The sequence below is a fragment of the Toxotes jaculatrix genome, chromosome 7, assembly GCF_017976425.1.
Source record: "Toxotes jaculatrix isolate fToxJac2 chromosome 7, fToxJac2.pri, whole genome shotgun sequence".
NCBI lineage: Eukaryota > Metazoa > Chordata > Actinopteri > Toxotidae > Toxotes > Toxotes jaculatrix.
In genome coordinates, this window is record NC_054400.1 from 21585253 (window position 1) to 21603708 (window position 18456).

The 18456-nt window shown below is 43.6% G+C and overlaps 2 protein-coding genes across 4 annotated transcripts in view; both read right to left on the minus strand.

The window, feature by feature from the left end:
• Positions 1-1244: 1244 nt before the first annotated feature.
• On the minus strand, positions 1245-3963 carry tbx16 (T-box transcription factor 16). Its single transcript, XM_041042705.1, has 9 exons — positions 3948-3963; positions 3631-3787; positions 3412-3514; positions 2885-3049; positions 2495-2641; positions 2329-2399; positions 2085-2173; positions 1781-1994; positions 1245-1683 (listed from the first exon to the last, which is right to left on the minus strand). The coding sequence occupies exons 1-9, from the start codon at positions 3961-3963 to the stop codon at positions 1245-1247; spliced, it is 1401 nt and encodes a 466-aa protein (XP_040898639.1).
• Positions 3964-9927: 5964 nt separating this feature from the next.
• Positions 9928-18456, minus strand: part of cabin1 (calcineurin binding protein 1) — a 36261-nt gene continuing 27732 nt past the window's right edge. For all 3 annotated transcript variants that reach the window (XM_041042246.1, XM_041042245.1, XM_041042244.1), the window contains 5 exons: positions 17825-17899; positions 13866-14124; positions 11126-11284; positions 10824-11026; positions 9928-10307 (listed from right to left, as the gene is read on the minus strand). In XM_041042246.1, coding sequence (XP_040898180.1) covers positions 10164-10307; positions 10824-11026; positions 11126-11284; positions 13866-14124; positions 17825-17899 — 840 coding nt within the window. In that variant the 3' untranslated portion in view covers positions 9928-10163. The remainder of the gene's footprint in view (positions 10308-10823; positions 11027-11125; positions 11285-13865; positions 14125-17824; positions 17900-18456) is intronic.

Genomic DNA, 18456 nt, shown 5'->3' on the forward strand with positions numbered 1-18456 from the left:
CCCAGTCTGTGTTTTTCAGTTGTGAAAAGGAACCAACAGCCCCCCATTTTCATGCTTTTTAAGGCTCATTGAGATGGAGAATGAGAGTCGTGCAATGCTTTATGATGTTGGTGGGTAAACCTCAGCAGGTGAGCCGGAGTCACGGTAATACAATGTCTTTAATGCATGCTGGGCCTGTCGAAACTACAGAGTGGTCCTCATTAGATCAACAAAGAGGAAATACAAACAGAACACCGCCAAAGGATGTGCTGCTTATCAGAGCTGGCCAGGTGAGAAGCATGCAGATGTGAACCCGCAGACAGAGACACTTGTACAATACACTCCTTGTCTCAGTAAACTTGCTGTGTGGAGATGACGGACCGGATGAAAATCAAAACTACAGACAGAGTGTTTGCATTTTGATGGCCAGCAAAACCAGAATTTCTAAAATTCGTAGTAGATATAAAGGCCTGGGAAAGAATCAGAGACTCCGAAAGCTGTGTAACTCTGAGTATCACACTTTGTTCAAATCCAAGAATCATGAACAACTACTCGCCATAGTGTTATTTAAACCATCCATCTATGTTTGAACTAATTCTGTCATCAGTCAGATAATCCCATAATGTAAACATGTAAACCGGGTGAATGTTCTACCTGTTGTTTGGATAATCTATTGTGTATTTCACTCCAGCCACAAGCCATTTTTTTGGTCATAATTTCATTGCATATTTTGTTTGTACTCCACACCACGCAGCTGTCAATAAATCAGATTCTAAATCTGAAAAGATGTAAAAATGTTAGTGTATTTACACACACAAGACAGATTCATGTTACTGTCACTTTTAGGCCTTTATTTTCAGATCACATCACAATTTGAAGACACAGACATTGCACACTTATGTTTTATTCTTTCTTTCTTTCTTTTTTTTTTTACAAAAATAATATTTACACTTGAACATGAGATGAAATACAAAATAAATAGACAATTAAGAAAACAATCCCTCAGCATGGTGCAGCAGACTTCAGTTGATTTCAGTGTGAGTAGAGTCTGAATCCTGCCAGTGTGAGCAGAAGATGGCGATGGGGGGGGGCTCCTCATACTTCTTTTCATCTTTCAGTTTTTCTATTCTTGTCACAGGCCTCTGGCCCTCAGCCTCGTCTGGGCATGCAATCTCATATCTGCAAGCACTGGATCAGCAGTCTGGCAAGATGGCGCAGCAGCATCGGTTAAAGTCACTCTCAGTCAGTTAACACTGAAGATCCCTTCACCAGCAGGAATAAGAGAACAGTGGGTACTGGCTCCACTCAGCCACGTTGCCATGGTGATAGCCATGGTGCACAGCTTGCGTGGTGTAGTCAGCAGTCAGGTGGTGAGGAGGGGGATACTGGGCGGGACCGGGGCCGCTCCACTGGCCCAGGGGCTGCTCGGCACTGTAGGGGCTGTAGATGTGGTGGCCGATGACCCCTGGCTTTCCGGCCTGGGCCATGGTCATGTTGAGGACCCCAGTGTAGTCCTGGGGGCCAGGGAGGTGCTGGGGCCCACAAGGGGAAGGACCAAGATCATGTGCACGGGGCTTTGAAGAGTCATGATCTGGGACAGTGGCGACATCGGGAACTCTGGACTCAAAGCTGCTGCGTCCTGAACCACTGTTGCTGCTGCCAATGCTGGAGGAAGGAGAGGGAGACTTTCCATACTCATGGAACCTGAAGAGAAAAACGAAGGTTGTCAATGCTTTGTTTATCAGGATGAAATCATATTTTAAAATATATACATATTTCATATAACCTGACCAATATTCACCTGTAGGGCTGGTAGGAAGCTGGAGCAGGAACAAGCTGCTCTGCGTTGTACATGTCTCTTGCTTCTGTCCCAGCAGGAGATTCGGTCCTCACTCTGTGCTCCCGCTCAGTGGTCCACGGGGAGTAACGCTCCTCCTTGACAGCATCTGACTCTTTCCTTTTGGGCAGCTCTCCCTCCTCTCCATCGTAACCCTCATATGATGACTGACAGAAATCTGAGAAGACATGAATCATCAGATCAACTTCGGAATACAGGACAAGAAAGACAAAACATCAACAGGACAGAGAGAGCCTTGAGTCTGTACCTGGTGGACTGTCCTCCTCAGAGTCCCTGTTCAAGATGTCTGACATCTTTGCTCGCTTGTCAAGGCAGGCTGGGTTCTTGTTTGCACGCCTGCAGAGGAACATGAAGCTCATTAAAACAATACTACATACATTACTTTCACTGCAATCTGCTGCAGAGGCTTAGCTGACTTAGACTCTTGTGGGCCCTCTGCAGATGTGAAGCTGCTGTCACCAGTACATGCATATGACTCCTGTGATACCCACCTTTTTTTGTTAGTGCCTTCATCCCGGAAACCTTTTGCAAATGGGTTATGGTCGATCTTCAGCTTTGTAATCTGCGAGAGGGGGAGAGCATCAACTCCGTTAAAATCTCAGTAATGTGTGACGTCCTACTAACAGTTTGTGTTGGTTTAAAGTGCTGGGAACTGACCTTGGTGTTCTGGTAGGCGGTGACTGCTGTGAATGAAGTCTCAGGGAAGGTGAAAGTCTGGAAAACACTCCAGCGGACACTGAACAGGTCGTCTGCCTGGACGATGTGGAAGCGCGGGTGGTACCGATGCATAGAGTGCAATATGATCTGCAGATAGGAAGAGAGTGATTAATCCTGAGTACCTTCATTCATGTTTTTCAAGCACTTTGAGCTGCAGCGTCCACTTGACAAGTATTCGCTTTATTGCAGCCAAAGCATCCAGCCTGAAAGTGTCACCAGTTTGTCAATTAAGGACTTAAATTATGCAGCATCCTTCAGAAAAGCTGTGCAGATATCATTTGGAAATAAAGTGTTGCTGTCAAGCACCCCATTTCGAGTACTCTTACTTACATGGCCGTGCTGGTCGAGTGTATTGTTGGTGAGCTTGAGCTTGAGGAAGGACACAGACTGCTTCATCCAGTGGCTCCCCGGGGCTGGTGAGTCGGGGTGGAGGTAGGTCCTGCAGGGAGGCTGGGGCTCCGCTTTTCCTGCCACCTCCCATTTCTCTTTATTCCACTGTAGGAAGGAGACAGATAGTCGGTCAGTCTGTCATACAGAAAGGTGATTTACAGATTCTTCCCTTCCCACAGTGTGAGAAGAGGACGATAGAGTGGAGAGTGACGGCTGGCCGGTACCACCCACAGAGATAGGGGGTAGTACAGTGGGCTCCCAGCAGGGGATAGAAAAACAGGAAGAGATAGTACCCTTTGATGTACAATGTCAGGAGAGGGGGGTGATAAACAGGGGCTGTCTTGTCTGGAGATAGTGGTAACCGCTCTGGGATATCTACGGCCAAAGCCATGTCTGCTGTAAGTCAAGGCTACATTTTTCATTGAAAACTTTTTTTATATGTGAAAGAAAAACCACTGCTGTCTTACCTTATACCTGAAACCATCCTCAGGCACCATGTCAACCAGTAAGATGTACTTGGCACATGGAATAAGGCCGGAGAGATTCACTTTACAGTGTGGAAACATCCTCCTGGAAAACATAGAGCGGAACACATGAGAATCCAAGAAGAACAAGCAAACACAGTAATAAAGGACACTTCTCTCCCAATGTTTTGCTTTACACTTTTTTTTTTTTTTTGGTCTTACCTTCCAGGTTTAGTGATGATCATCTCTGTCCCTATTTCATGAAAGGTCTTCCAGAGTTCAGGGTCCTCTAGAGTCATCCTGATGTTACCCTGGAGATAAGCATCGGGGCCAGCAGCCATGGAGGAGGGAGGAGGGCCGTTGAAGTTGGGTTTCAAGTCTGCAGGATAATAAGAGTCATCATGGCAATGCTTCACCAAAAGTGACATAATTCATGACTAAGACAGGTCAGATCTGATAAAGACAAAACTGGTTTGGAAATTGGGAGTTATTCATTGAAAAGCCCAGTGAAAATCCAAAAAAAATCAGTCAGCACTCACCTCTGATGGACTGCATTCTTCAGGTTCAGGAGCAGCACAGGAAAAGCTCGAAAAGGTTCATGCACTGAGGGTCAGTAAGAATCCAAGTATCAGTGATATCCAAAGTGTTTCTTCAGCTCTGCTCTCCCTCCTTCACATGCAAAAAAAAGAACAGAAATCCAGCAGCTCAGGAGGTCAGGTTAGCCAGTCTTGTTGCACCAGATATTTTAGAGGTCTTGAGTCCTGCAGGACAGGGTGACCATGACTTTTAAGGGGAGCCCTGGAGTGGGTGGGGTCAAGACAACCATTCCCAGGCTTTGAAGTGGCACAATCATGAGTCAATGTCCCACTGTGATTGGAGGGTGCTGGAAATCAAAGAGACTTAACAGAGCGTTGATACCATCCCCACAGGAAGGGCTACGGAGGAAATGCATCTTTATTAACTGCTAAGAGACTTTAAAACAAATATGGACGGAGTTCTCTGCTGCAGCTCAGGGCTCGCAGCGGCACCAGAGTCTGTGTAAATATCATTCACACAGATATAACCACACACGAAAATGCTATTTAGTGTGTTTGTGCAATGTGGTAAATACCCAGCGTAATTCATTTGACACAACTGAGAGAAATGTAGTGGAAGGTTTATTTAAGTGGAACAAACCACTGAGGTTTGTGTGTGCACCTGAGCAGTAGCAGTATTTTCAAGAGTCGTGTCAAAATAAGTGTTATTCTCTCAGTTACCACTGTAATCTTTTTGCTCTGTGAGTGTATAAAATAATAGAATTTAATAGAATATAATAGCCTTTATTGTCATTGAACAATGTACAACAAAATTATAGTGGCTTTTCCCTCTAATGTGCTTGCGTGTAATAAATACAAAAAATATATATAAAGATAAGATCTTTGTAATTTTTTTTTTTTCATATAAACACATTTACTCTTTTCCAAACTCTCAGATTTCTCCATCAGAGAAGTTACACAGTGGGTGGGAAACTCTGTGTAAAGCCATAATGGCGTGATGATAACATGCACTCTTTCTGCAGGTAACTTTTACCTGGGGGCATCCTCTGAAGCCTGCAGGACTGCAGGCAGTGGTGGGGTGGGTAGGTGGTGGTGGGGGTTGGAGGGAGGTTGGATGGGGGGGGTTGTGTATTGGGGTGTCTAGACAGGCCCCTGCTCTGATAGATAATCTCATTAAGCTAGTTTCCCTTGAAGGAGCTAGTTTCTGCATGTGGAGAAAGCCCTGTGTATAGGCAGGCAATTAACAGCCAGTTAGCACCACAAGCCCAAGTCAGCCTTGAATGGGACAGGAGGGGTCGGAGAATAAAGACCTGCTACAACAGCCCGGCCGTCCGCCCACCATCCACATGCAGGCAAAATCCACGGGTGTCACTATTCATGGGCCTGTCTCGGGCCTGTGTCCTGCCATGTTACTACAGGCAAAACAAATGCTAAACCCCGAGAGCATTAGCATGGAGGAAAAAAACAATCACAGCACCCTTCATGTTTCCACTGACATGAAAATTTGAATTGAAGTGACTTTCACATCTCATTCAACCTCTTCCCTCACACAGACACACTACTTCCACATTTAGATTCCTCATTGTATTCTCATGCTGCATACAGAGCCGTCTGTGAGCTCAGCTCCCTGACACCCGTGCACAAAGCTAACTTTTTGCTTTGGTGTAACTGTATGGATAACAGACCAGTAACCAAAACCATATGTGATGCATGATGTAGAATTTTGCAGCAAAGCAATGGCCCCACAGTTTTTAAGCTAGTGCAGCAGTCTGTGGATTAAGCAGTTAGGCGTGCATAAAGAGACGTTTACTGCAGTCTCCCCTGTGAAAATATTGACTAGCCTTTTGAAGCTCTTGCGCTGGGTCGATGTGGAATAAAAAGGATAATAACATTGTGGCTGTAATGATGCACTTAAAGATGCAAAAAGCTCTGTACTATAATTTTAGTATGTTAAATGCCTCGATGCAGGTCTCTCCCACCCCCCTCTCTGTGGCACAACATTGGCCTTGAGGAAGTGCGATGTGTTTTTATCCTCCTTATGTGAAACCAATTGTTGTGGAGGAGTTATTAATCACAGGTTCAGTGTGGCTCTCCTCACGTAGCCAGCTCTTCAGGGGCCTGTGTGGGGGGATCCCCCTTTAAACTATTTCCCGGGGGGCAGAGAGGTCACAGAAAGGCTTTTTTTGCAGGGGGGGGGGGGACAAGATGCCACCAGAGAAATGAAGAGATCCTGATACTAAACTCTCTGCAGATGGATTCAGCTGTAGCAGCAGAAAAGTGTCAGTGTCAGAGCTGAGGTGTACAATTCAGCAGCACCAGTGTCAATCCCATTACACACTGGGACTGGAGGTGACAGGTGTGACTGGTAAAAGGCCTTGGTACATGGCGTGGGGACAGAGGCCAGGGACATAATGGATGACTGGGAGCGCTGCCTTATGTAACAACCAGCCTGGGGGCGAATTGGACTGGATGACACATCAGGAGAAGACTGATAGGGGCTGCAAACCATGGTGGATTTTATTCAAGGCCCAAACATGCAGTATGTATATAGCTACTTATTAGAGTGAATTCTGAACAAATGATTGCATGAATCTTACGACACAAAATGACTGATCAGAGATATCTTCAGTTACATTATCCTGCTGATCCCCACATCTCCTGCCTGACTCCACCACAGCTTTCCTCCCTGCACCTACTCCCAGACCACCTTCAGCAGTGATGTTCCACCTCCCAGGTGTCAGTCTTTGGCCATTTGCTTTAACTGCACAGATCCCCTTGTGCTCAACAGTTAACAGCTGCCAATATACAGCCAGGGCCCAGGGATCAGACGGCTCTCTAGAAGCCCAATAAAGAGCCCCTGGAGTGGACTGACGAGAAATCTCACACCTTTCGCTCACATTAGCCATGCAGCATGCCCTTTTGATGCTTAATTGGCCACTTTGAGGGGTTTGTAGAGATAGCAGCCCCATGGCTGGAAACAACATGATGTCACAGGAGACCGAACAATCTCACACGGCTGGAGAAATGCCTTTACCTGACAACAGGTCGAATATAATTTTACTTTGTGTGCTTTGAGATGCTGTGTTCTACATACAAATAATGTGGCACCCAAGTATTTACCATATTTTTCTCTTTTCCTAAATTGTATTAGTCTGATTTCATTAGACATAGCATCATTTTATTTTATTAATTGCAGAAGCTATGAAAAATAAAATGATAAAAATATAACAAAGCTACAGTATCTTCTCTGGCATCCCTGTCCTAAATCCAGAGTGGCCGCGATCTCACATGCACCGACTAGGGGCCGGGTGAGCTCACATTTGGTCCACCACATAAGAAAACAAACCTCAAATCTAGCTTGCCTGGCAAAGGGGGCAAATGACAACTTCACAGCACTTCATAAGAAACTCCTGGAAGTTGCTAATGAAGACTAATGACTTCCCTCGTGTCGGAGACTTCACACCAGAGTGCACAAGCCCTTTGACCACAAAGTCAATGTGGTCAGCGGGGTGGTCTGCCAGCTACAGGAATCAGAGGCTCCACAGCTCCACTGGAAACACGGTGACTGGAGGAGAAGAGGCTTTTCCTGATGTTACTTTTAGAGTTCAAAGTAATGTAAAAAGGGAGAAACATTACACTAATTTTCAAACGGTGTTAAAACATTTTTGACTTGATTCAATAATTGTTTTATTTTGACAGTAGAGATGTTAATTAATTGTGTGTTTTATCAGCAGCCAAAGAGAATTTTCACTTAGGATCAAATATGAGCCTTTTACTGAGTGGTGTGGTAGTTCAGTTTCATACACACTGAACATAAGCTTGAAATGTGATTGCGTTGCCATGTCCATGGTGACAAAAATGACTGCAGTATATTTTAGTGATTTTGTTGTCACCCTCTACGATGAAGACGACCAAATGTATGTCTTTCCAGTGTGTGTCAGACCTGCAAACATGCAAACTCCTTTTAATTGTTTTACAACGTAAAATTTTGGAACTGACAGAAAATGAATCTCATGCATGCTAACTGGATATTGTCTATGCTCTTTTATTGTGTGTCCTTTCCTGTGAGCCTACAGTTCATCCATATTATTCCAGTTGTGTGGATAAAGCCATCACTTTAAGACTGGAGTCTCCCTCATGAGCTGTAAACTGTGATAAAAGGAATCAAACTGGCAGGAAAACAAACGTCAACCACACCCGCAGTCAATTATTAAATGGTGCAGTAATTTAAACACATTAATAATTCTCTATAACAGTATGTTGTGTCTGCTCATGCATTATATTCACTTCCCTGAAACACTGTGCAGGTAACACGTGTCTGGTCCTGTGCTACAAAGTGTTATGATTGCTAGCAGTATATGAAAATTGCATGCGAGTACTTACACGTTGTAGGATAGTGTTGTTTGTATTTTATATCTACAGATAATTATTGTAGATGCTGATGTCTTATAATAAACCATAGTTGTAGCAGTAACAGATGGTGCTATCAAAGCCTAGCGTTTTATCTTACTGCTGAGGGTTCATACAGACTATAAACAACACCACCGTCTCATGTGATGTGAGGACCCTGTGGGTTAATATTTGAAGTAGCACACGGTACAAATGCGTGTTTCTCAAATATATTTTTGGTTTGACATCTATAATGCATTCAGTCCAGACATAGAGAACAGTTCCCCTCCAGCAGCCCGAGCCAGGGGAGCCAGGCCAAGTTAAAGCCTTTAACCCGCTCTCCTCTTTAGCCGTGGTATATTCCCAGAAGCTCAGCAGAACAATAGAAAACTATTTTACACCAAAGGAAAAAAAATATTATCAACAAAAATAATGAAATAAAATACAAAACTGTTTTTTTTTTTCTTAAATCAAGGGTGATAGTTTACAATTATTCATTTCTGTCTTTTTTAAAAATTATTTTTAGACATCTTTCAGGAAACATAATCAGTAAATATCTTTCTTTGTATAGAAAACAATCTGTAAAAAACATTCTATTGTCTTCCTCTGAGTTAGGCTAGAATTGTGACAAATTTACCAAAATGTTTTCAATGGAAAGGCATCTGTATTAGAAAGTCTTCCTCGGCATGCATTTCAATTCCACTGAAGTCAGGAAAGATCACGTTAAGTGTCTGTTAACGTCGAGTCGTTTCCTGAGTTGACTGGAACCGAAGTGACCCTCGCCTTAATGTTTACACTCTCACACATGCACACACGTCTCCGGGTTAATACTACAAACCATTAAAGCCAAACATATCAGAATATTTGAATCATGATATGTACAAAAGCTAATTTCTAATAACCGAAAACCCCCATTTCCATATCATTCAGATCAGTGCTGGTGACAGGACGTCTTCCTGGTAAGAACTGTTCCTCTCAGCTACAAATGCACACAAAGCGAAAGAAAAATATATAGGACAATTATTATTACAAGAAATACATTGAGTACAAAACCAGCACAAAGTTAAGTGCTAACTGAAAAACATCCCAAATGTTAAGTGTAAACATTTCCAATCTGCTACAGGTTGTGAGACTGTGTGGCCCGTTAACGCCGCAGACGAGCTCCGAACGCAACCGGCTGTCCTTATTTCACCTTGCTGTTCACTGAAACTTATCATGTATCAGTGTAATTTGTCTTGCAGATGAAACTCTCATGCCAGAGGAAATGGTCAAAGTGGTGGACAGCAGGTACATGCTGCTGAGCGTCGGTCCCAGACTGAGGCACCTCAGATCGGCGAGTTCTCGAGGATTTAGCTGCAGCGTGGAGATACAGTTTAGCACACAACATAGAAAAAAAGATGCATAAACACGGGACTGGCTGGCTTTGAAGGCTGACAGTCTTTGTTGCCAGATCCAGTGTACAGTTGGGTGCACACGAGCTCAATAAGCTGATGTGTGATATGCATAAATGGCACATTACAGACATGCTGTGAGACTAAAGCCATCATCGTCTGTCATGCACACCATCACTGCTGACAAGCACAGCAACACAGTGACATGACAGGCAATGACAATACTGCATTTTTTTCAGTTTGGGAGTGCGTTTTTTTTTTTTTTTTGTAATGCACATGAGGGAACAATAGCATTAACAAAGACAGCTGCAGTGACATGTACCATTTCTTGTTTGTTTTTTGTTTTTTGTTTTTTTATATAAAGAAAGGGGCACAGGGTTTGGCAGAGTCAGGCCAGGTTGTGACAAGAGTTCAGTTTCCGTGTGCGCACCAGGCCTTCTCAGATGTCCATGTAATCGTCCTCCTCGTCCGACTCGCTCTCCAGAGACGACTCCTGGCTGGACGTCTCCTGCACCTCCAGCGCCGGCTGGCTCAGAGTGTCCTTTTTGACTGTGGCTGCAGACTGAGACGACAGGATGACGTTCTGTACAGGAGCAGACAGCAGGGGTCACTGTTGAGAGTGCTGGATATACCGTGCGTATGGTTATATACAGTTGCAAGAAAAAGTAGGTGAACCCTTTGGAATTACCTGGATTTCTGCATAAATTTGTCATAAAATGTGATCTGATCTCCATCTAAGTAAAGAAACCTCAACCAGGCGCTTCCTGTAGCTGTGGATCAGACCTGCACACCCAAAAGGCAGATTTTGTTTTCCTGAAGTCATTCTGTTGCGGACTTACTCCGGTGTTTTGGGTCATTGTCCTGTTTCAGCTGACGTACAGACATTCTCACATTATCCTGAAGAATTTTTTGATACACTTCCCCTCAATAATTGCAAGCTGGCCAGACTCTGATGCAGCAAAGCAGGCCCAAATGTATACACACACACACACACACACACACACACACACACACACACACACACACACACACACACACACACACACACACACACACACACACACACACTCATTCACTCATAGGTGTACAGACTGCATACCTTCAGTCTTTGTTTGGTTTCCTCTGAGATGCTGCCTTTGGGGGAGAGGAGGGTGGGTGTCGGGGGTGTTACTGTGATTTCTGGTGGGAACTTGGTCACTGTGGAGGGGATGAAAAGCTTTGGCATGTTGGGTGGGACACGGGAGCGAATCCGGCTGGGGTCTGGAAGCTTTGACTGCTCATTGCTGGCATGCTGCTGCTGGTCTGAGAGACGAAAATAAGAGGACATTTCTAAATATTTAAACATTTTCGAGGAACATGAAGTCTCTTTTACTCTCATGCTCTCGATTCAAAGGCACTGACCTGGGCAAGCTTGTGCTGTGCTACATGTGGCAGTTTCCTCCTGGAACCAGCCCGCTGCTGATCCTTGCCCTTGGGATACAGTGGCCAGTTTCATCTGCTGACAAAGGTGTGACTCCTGCTGTCGGTACGAAAGTCCCTCAGAGGGCTCCTCCCGCTCCTCTGTGGCCAAAAACAATCCACCAACATGTTAAAATTACACCATCAGCATCAAATCCTCCTGGTACTTGGAGTTACAGCATTTACAGTAAATAAATTGATAACATTTCAAGTTGAGTTCAATGTTTGTTGTTTTTGTTTTCAGTCTTGGAAAACCACCAACAATAACAAGAAACCATAGGATCAACGTTTCTCTGCAGGTTGTCTGTTAACAACAAGACCTCAGATCTGGATTCCCAGTAACGTTGGCCCAGCTGGAGAAGTATTTACACAACATCTGACTTAAAAGTGACGGTTTTTCCTACTGAATCAAGATGTTGAGGCTTTCCATCGAAACCGTGTTAAAGAGTGTGATACCACACGAGTAAAAGAAAGCTGTTTTATTGGAACGAGCAGAAGTACTGAGAAAAATCTTTTATATTATATTACACACAGAAGAACTTTGTGTCACCTGGCACACTGTGACATAAGACATAAACACTAAGGACAGACTGTTTCCATGACATGACGATTCAAGTATTTTAATGTAAGAATCCAACACTAATACATCCTGTACATTTCCTTTGGCAGTGGTCAATTATCAAATGGGGTCTTTAAAGTTCTCTTCATTAGACAACTATTTGTAACGACTGCTGGTAGAATAACTGCAAAAATCTCCCCTGAAGCTCAGACGGACACAAATGAAAACAAAAATGATCTAATACTCTTTCGGGCTTCTCCATTAATGTTGCCTAGGAAACCATTATATAACACACATTGGTGCAGTGTTGCTTGATGCTAACCTGTGTGTGTGTATGTGTGTGTGTGAAAACTTGTTTCTGCATGTATCAGCACAGATCCACACAAACCATCCAGCTGGAGGTTACAGGCATTTTTCTTATTAGGTAAAATGATTTCATAACATTATGTTTTTTTTCCTCTTTTTGATCACATAAAGCTGATTGGTTTTAGCTTGTCACATGACCTTCAGTGAATTTACCCCAGTGCAGATGTAAAATGGACTTTTCTCAAAGCTGAAATTCAGCTCTGCTCTGTTGTGAGCTTCCAATTAAGGACAAAAACAAGATTCAGTGTCTCTGCCTCGTTGCTGAGAGCTCCGACAGCTAATTAATTAAAGGTTTGCACTTTGGGTTTCGGGCGGATTTTTTTCACTCACTAACATCTTGATATAAATTTTGCTCCAGAGGAAGGAAACTGAACCAAGACAGAATCATGTAAAACTACAGTGTGTGTTAATAGAGCACATGCTAACATTAATATTACATTAGGATTTTGAGTTCTGTCTGCAGACAGCAGCCGTACAGTCCCCAGTTTTGGCAGGAGCACAGGTCAGAGATTATCTAAATGTAAAGAAAAGGTTTTGAAAATGCTCCACAATCAAAAATAGCGACACAATCTTGCTTCCTACCACAGACAGCAACAAATATGAATTCATATTGACTTCTGAATTATTGTATGAGTGGAAGGTAAACGTGAAATGTTAACTCCTCATGTATGTGAATATCTTTTTTTAAATGAGTGTTTCCATATTTTAAAATAATAAGTAAGAGGCCGATCACTTTAAATTAGCCCTCATGTCTTTCTACACGTGTCAGAAAATTGCTGGTTGGTCTTTCCTTTGCATGGAAATGAATGTCATCTAGGTGGTTGTGCTGCTCAATCTCAAAAGCAACAGCTGTGTCAAGTTTGTAACCTATAAAACACCTGCAGATATCAAAGAGGTAAAATTTAGCTAAGGTTTCAGGGACTGGAGTAAAAAAAGGCCCATTTGCTGAAAATGGACAAAAACACAAGGGGCAGCTACTGAGCACTTATCTGACAGAAAAGAAATAAAAGCTGCCTCAACAACAGGACTGAGTTCAGTGTCTCCAAATGCTGTTTACCGCCCTCTAATGGTTCTAACTGGAATCATGCAGAAAATCAAAGGATTTATCAAAACATTCTAAATATCAATTAAATGTAATAACGAGAAAGAAGGAGTTTGAATATTACGGAGAATACACCACCAAATATTACACAGTGGAGATTCAGGCTCACAGGTCGAGCTGGTGTTTTATTTGTTTATTTCAAGCCACATGGAATATCAGAGGAACTCTGGCTGAAGACACTGGGTGTAGGAGTGACAGCTTTAAACATTAAACTTGGCATAAAGACCATATGTATCCACCCGAATATTCATTACAAGGATCAGCAATGATAATTCAAAGATCCCTCTACAAGCTCACGTAGGCAGAAAAAGAGTCACAATCTGGAGGACACTGATTTCTAAAACTCTTGCTGGGGGACTGATAAAACCCAAAAGGCAAAATATAACCAGGTCAGAGTCTGCTGTTATGTAACAGATCTGTGGAAGTCCACCGGCGCCCCCTGCTGGTCTCTTGGACTACTAGGATCTTTCCAAACTGAACTGACAACTGCAGAGCTCCACCTCAGCGGTACAGTTTTAACAAAGCGAGCTCTGAATTTCGTTCCAGCTGTAGAGAGTGCGGTAACTTTTGTTAAGATGTGTGCACATGTGATTGTAGCAAAAACAGTGAACGGCCATGTAGTAATAAAAAGATGGTGGAAATAAAGGCCACTGTACCTGTGTGTGGTAGGAAGGCCATGGCCGCAGCAGGGTGACTGGCTGTCCGCCTGTTCTGTGGCTGGTCGTGGAAGCTCGAGGCTTGAGGTCTGGACAGCTTGCTCAGGGGCTCATACACCACTTTGGCTTGGCTGTCCTGGGTGGACAACGGGTGGCAGGCGGAGTGGCTGAGCAGGACGGGCGTCGGCAGGGAAGCGGGGAAGAAGATGTCTCGGTGCTCCTTGGTGTACTTAGGTGTGGTCGGGGCATCGCCTGCAGACTGTTGGACACAGAAGAAGAGCAGTGGTCGTGAGGAGGTGTGACTGACCCTGTGGATCCATCTGCAGCGCTAACCATCCTGTGCTCAGGTGGATTTCTGAGAAGTGCACATCCTCTTCCCTGGAGACGGAATCTGGTTCGAGACTCAGTGCCGGAAAAAACAAGAGCGAGCCACAGTCGATGCCACTGCACTTTTCAAACAACACACATGAGCAATATCAGTCTCGGCTCTTTAACAAAGTACTGGTATCCTTCACAGAGTTGCGATGTCGTTCCCCAAGGGTTCGGAGGCTCACTTGTGTGCAGGACTGTGTGTTGGGTGCTGGCGAGGAGCACTGCTCTACACCACACTACATCCCTCTGAGCCACTTTCCTGGGTGTCCTTTTGAGGACCACTTATAAACACAAGAGCTGCACAAACAACCTGTGACAACAGCCGCCCTGCTCCCACGGCCGCTGTCATGGCAACACAGAGGAGCACAGTTAAAAGAAGTGAATACACCTTCTCTAGTTTTCAATTTAAAATGGATGAAAAGTTGGATGGAAACTAGCCTTTCTAAGCCTTAAAATCCAGCTCTTCAGTCTTACATATCAACTGTGGCACATTTTAACAAGCCGAAGAAATAAGGAATTTTATATCCAGTGGAAGGCTACACAGAACTGCACCGCTGTGATTATGCAGACATGTTGAAAAGTAAATATGACTTGTTGTTTTTCACACCACAGTGCATCTGAGTGAGAGATACGTTTGATCATTAAATGTACTACAGTTTTTCCAAGATTTCAAAAGCCTTGAAGCAACCTCTGACAGATACTGTATAATAACAGCAGATGATTCTGGCAGTAACAGAGCTCTCATAACATTTTTTCTCAGGCTCTCTGCTGGGAGTTGAAGTCAAATTGTGCTCTGAATCAGAGCTGTGTATGATGAAGCCCCCCACGGGATTCACGCAGCAGAGCACAGGAAAAAAATCAAACAAACAAGAGTAGCCTTCCAAAGCCTTAGACAGCAACAGATCATTCAGCCCAACACAGAGCAGCACAGCAGCTTCAAGCACGCACCAGCTCCAAAGCCAGTTTGATGATTCATATCTCATGAATTAAATATCGTCGACAAAGACACCGACAAGTCAGCTGGGCCATGTGCGTTCGAAAAACACCGTACCTGAGAAAATTGCAGCACATAGCATGCAGCCGGTCTGTAGGTTCCTCGAGTGCTCAGTGAGCGGTGTGAGTGGGCTGCTGGCAGCCAGACCGAGGTCCCACAATTTGAACTGAAAGATGGTTCTTTGCAATTATCGAGATTGGGCTTTAAATCAGATTAGAGCAGCTGTAGTTGTCGCGTACAGGTTGGGCTATCTTTCCAACACAACTGAAAGACCGGCCAACTGAACATTTTAATTAAATTGCCTGCCCAAAGGGGAACGACACCGGAGCTGTTTTGTGAAGCAAACGTCCATATTCTTTGATGAGTAAAGCCTTAATAATATTCTTCCAACTCTGCCGATATACAGAGAGCGAGGCTGGAGTGTTTTAATCAAGTACCTCCATCAAGTCTCTCTGAAAAGCTAAACCTCTCGCCAAGAAGAGCAGAGTAAAAACCAAAAAGATTATGAAAATTTATCAGGCATTCAATGCATGACAGCAACAAAGAGCGCAGGCCATTTAGTCTGAGCATACTTTCCTCCTGATATGGTCTCAAACTGGGGGAGCAAACAGTACGCAGAGCACAACGATTTTCCGGCTCAGCACAATGACAGGCTGATCTGGCTCTGCACTTGTGGGGGCTTGAAGGAACGTGTGAATCTGTAAGAAGCAGGCAAGATTTTTTTCAGGTGCATGAGCTGAGAACTCCAACGTGTCTTACTTTTATTTTCTACTATATACAAGTGCAACCAAATGCAAACCATGACCCGAGCTGGTGGCACAATAATTACACATAAGCAGCCGTTCAATTAGACTGCAGAGCGAGCTTGTGTGCAGAGGCACCCTGTCTTATTAGTATCATGGGCATACAAGAGCACAAACCACCACTAATTATCTTAATACCTAGCAAATCAACAATGATGCCATGTACACATGACAGTAATAATCATGTTTACCTGACAGCAGTGAGAGGACTGGAACATGTCTGGTTAAGACTCCACATACGAGATTTTAACTATTAGTCACCAATTAAACAACAAATAACCCCAGCAAAATAAAAACACATTCAGAATTTGATTATTAAAATTTAAACAATTTAGATTTTAGTTAGTTGGAACATTTCAGCTGTAGAAAGTATTACATTCTATACTGTATTTAATTTTGAGGCATGTTTGCAAGGGAGTTAAATGTTATTTCATTTGAATTAAAATATGTGCATTACATGAATATAAACAGCTGATACAGAAAAACAAGATTCTAACTCTAAATAGGTTTTTTTTTTTTTTACACATCTGTAAAATGTGGCTTGAAGCTCTGTGCCTCATCAGCACCATTATCTCCAAGTCGTGTGTTTATGTGTGAACATTAGCCAAATCAATGAAAACACAAAATGAACAAAGACAACAAAAAGAATCACGCAGAAAATAAGATGATATGATAAGTGAACAAAGAAAACACAGATTTATTTTTCCCACAGCTACTTCGCATGAGCCTGAGGTTTCGGGGAACATCACCGTGACAACAGGATGTGGGCAGAGAGACCCTTGATGACTGTGTGGGCAGAAGGAGGGATGTGAGGAAGGGGGAGTCACCGACACAGGATGAAGCAGAGCAATTAATGATTCGACGACGAATATGAGTACAGAAGACAAAGCTCTAGCTGAACCTATTAACTTTACTGCAATTAGACATGCTTAATGTTTCTACATACCTCTACCTGTCATGTTGCCTTGTAAATCATACGCACATTGCCAGTGCAAATAAGCAACATGCATACCAGTGCTAATGATGACAAGTTTGGCAACTAGCGAGTGAGGCTGAAGGGACAGGAGGGAGCATTCACATCACGCTGTGGGCTATATTTAGTACTGGCAGGCTGGAGTAGGATAGACTTGAATAAGTCTGGGAATTACCAAGTTACTCATCAGTTTGGCACATTTTACTACAGGTGCTGCATGTTACTTCACCACATCACACAGTAAGAGAACATGCATCCTTAAACTGGCTATTATGAGCTACGTAGCAGACAAGTAAAATTAGCATTCAACCTACTTGGACTGGCAGATGGGTGGGGTGTACAACATCAGGACAACTCAGATAGATAATTTTAGCTTGGCTGGTAAAGCATATGTTTGCCAAGCTGGGGACCAGACTTTAATTAATCCTGAGTGTGTCTGTTCAGTGCCAAGGTGGTTGCAGCTTATCAGAAATGATCTGTTTGGCTAAACTTTCACCTGCTGCAATCAAGACCTTTATATATATTTTTTAATGATCATATCATGAGGGCAAATTTTCTTTTGCCAGTAGTAGTCTCTGTAAAACAGTTCATCAAGTCACTAAAATCCTGCTGCTGGAACATAAACTGTTGTTTTAAAAAAAATGATCACTATGCATATCTGATCCCATCACATGAGGGAAAAAACGAACGTGGACAGAGTATACACATAATGTGCATTCAATTCTCGGTATAAACCACATTAAAAACACAGGAGGGTGAGAAACTGTCGAGGTAGCAGAAAGGTGACAGGTGAACGTGCTGAGTTGTGTTGTTTTACCTGTCTTTGGGCAGAAGTGGCCAACTGTATCTGACAGAACTTCACAGCTTGGTCCAGAGCTACATCCTCATCGACCTGACGGGAGGAACACGCAGAACGTAGACATTAGCACTTAGACATTTTCACCTATTCAGTAAAACTTCCTCAATCAACACTGGATCAGTGAGCACGCTGCTGCAAATTCATCATATATCTCTGAAGTGACCTGTCCCTGTGTACATACCATGTCATGTCTCCACACTAATGTCAAAGCAACAGCAAATTCTTCTGATTCTGTATGAGAGCCAGCAGGATTTTCCTCTGAGCTCCTGCCTCTGATCATAGCGCCAGTAAAGAAAGACTCACATTAAGGCCCAGTTCAGTGAGTGGGTGTGTGGGAGTTGGCGAGCTTAGCACAACATCGTACACTTAGCAGTAATCTTGTTCACACAGCTGTTATGTTCCCGCCAGCAGCCTGTTGTATGTGGCGGTTCAGGGACCCCCAAAGGGAGGGATTTTACCGCAGCCTCATTCCAGTTCTCAAATTATGTCAATTGTTAAACGGACTGAGTCAAGCTTCAGTGCAGAGGACAGCCCTCTGCTTTCAAATTGTTCTAGCTCGCTGCAAACTTTCCCTTTCAGACCACACGCAC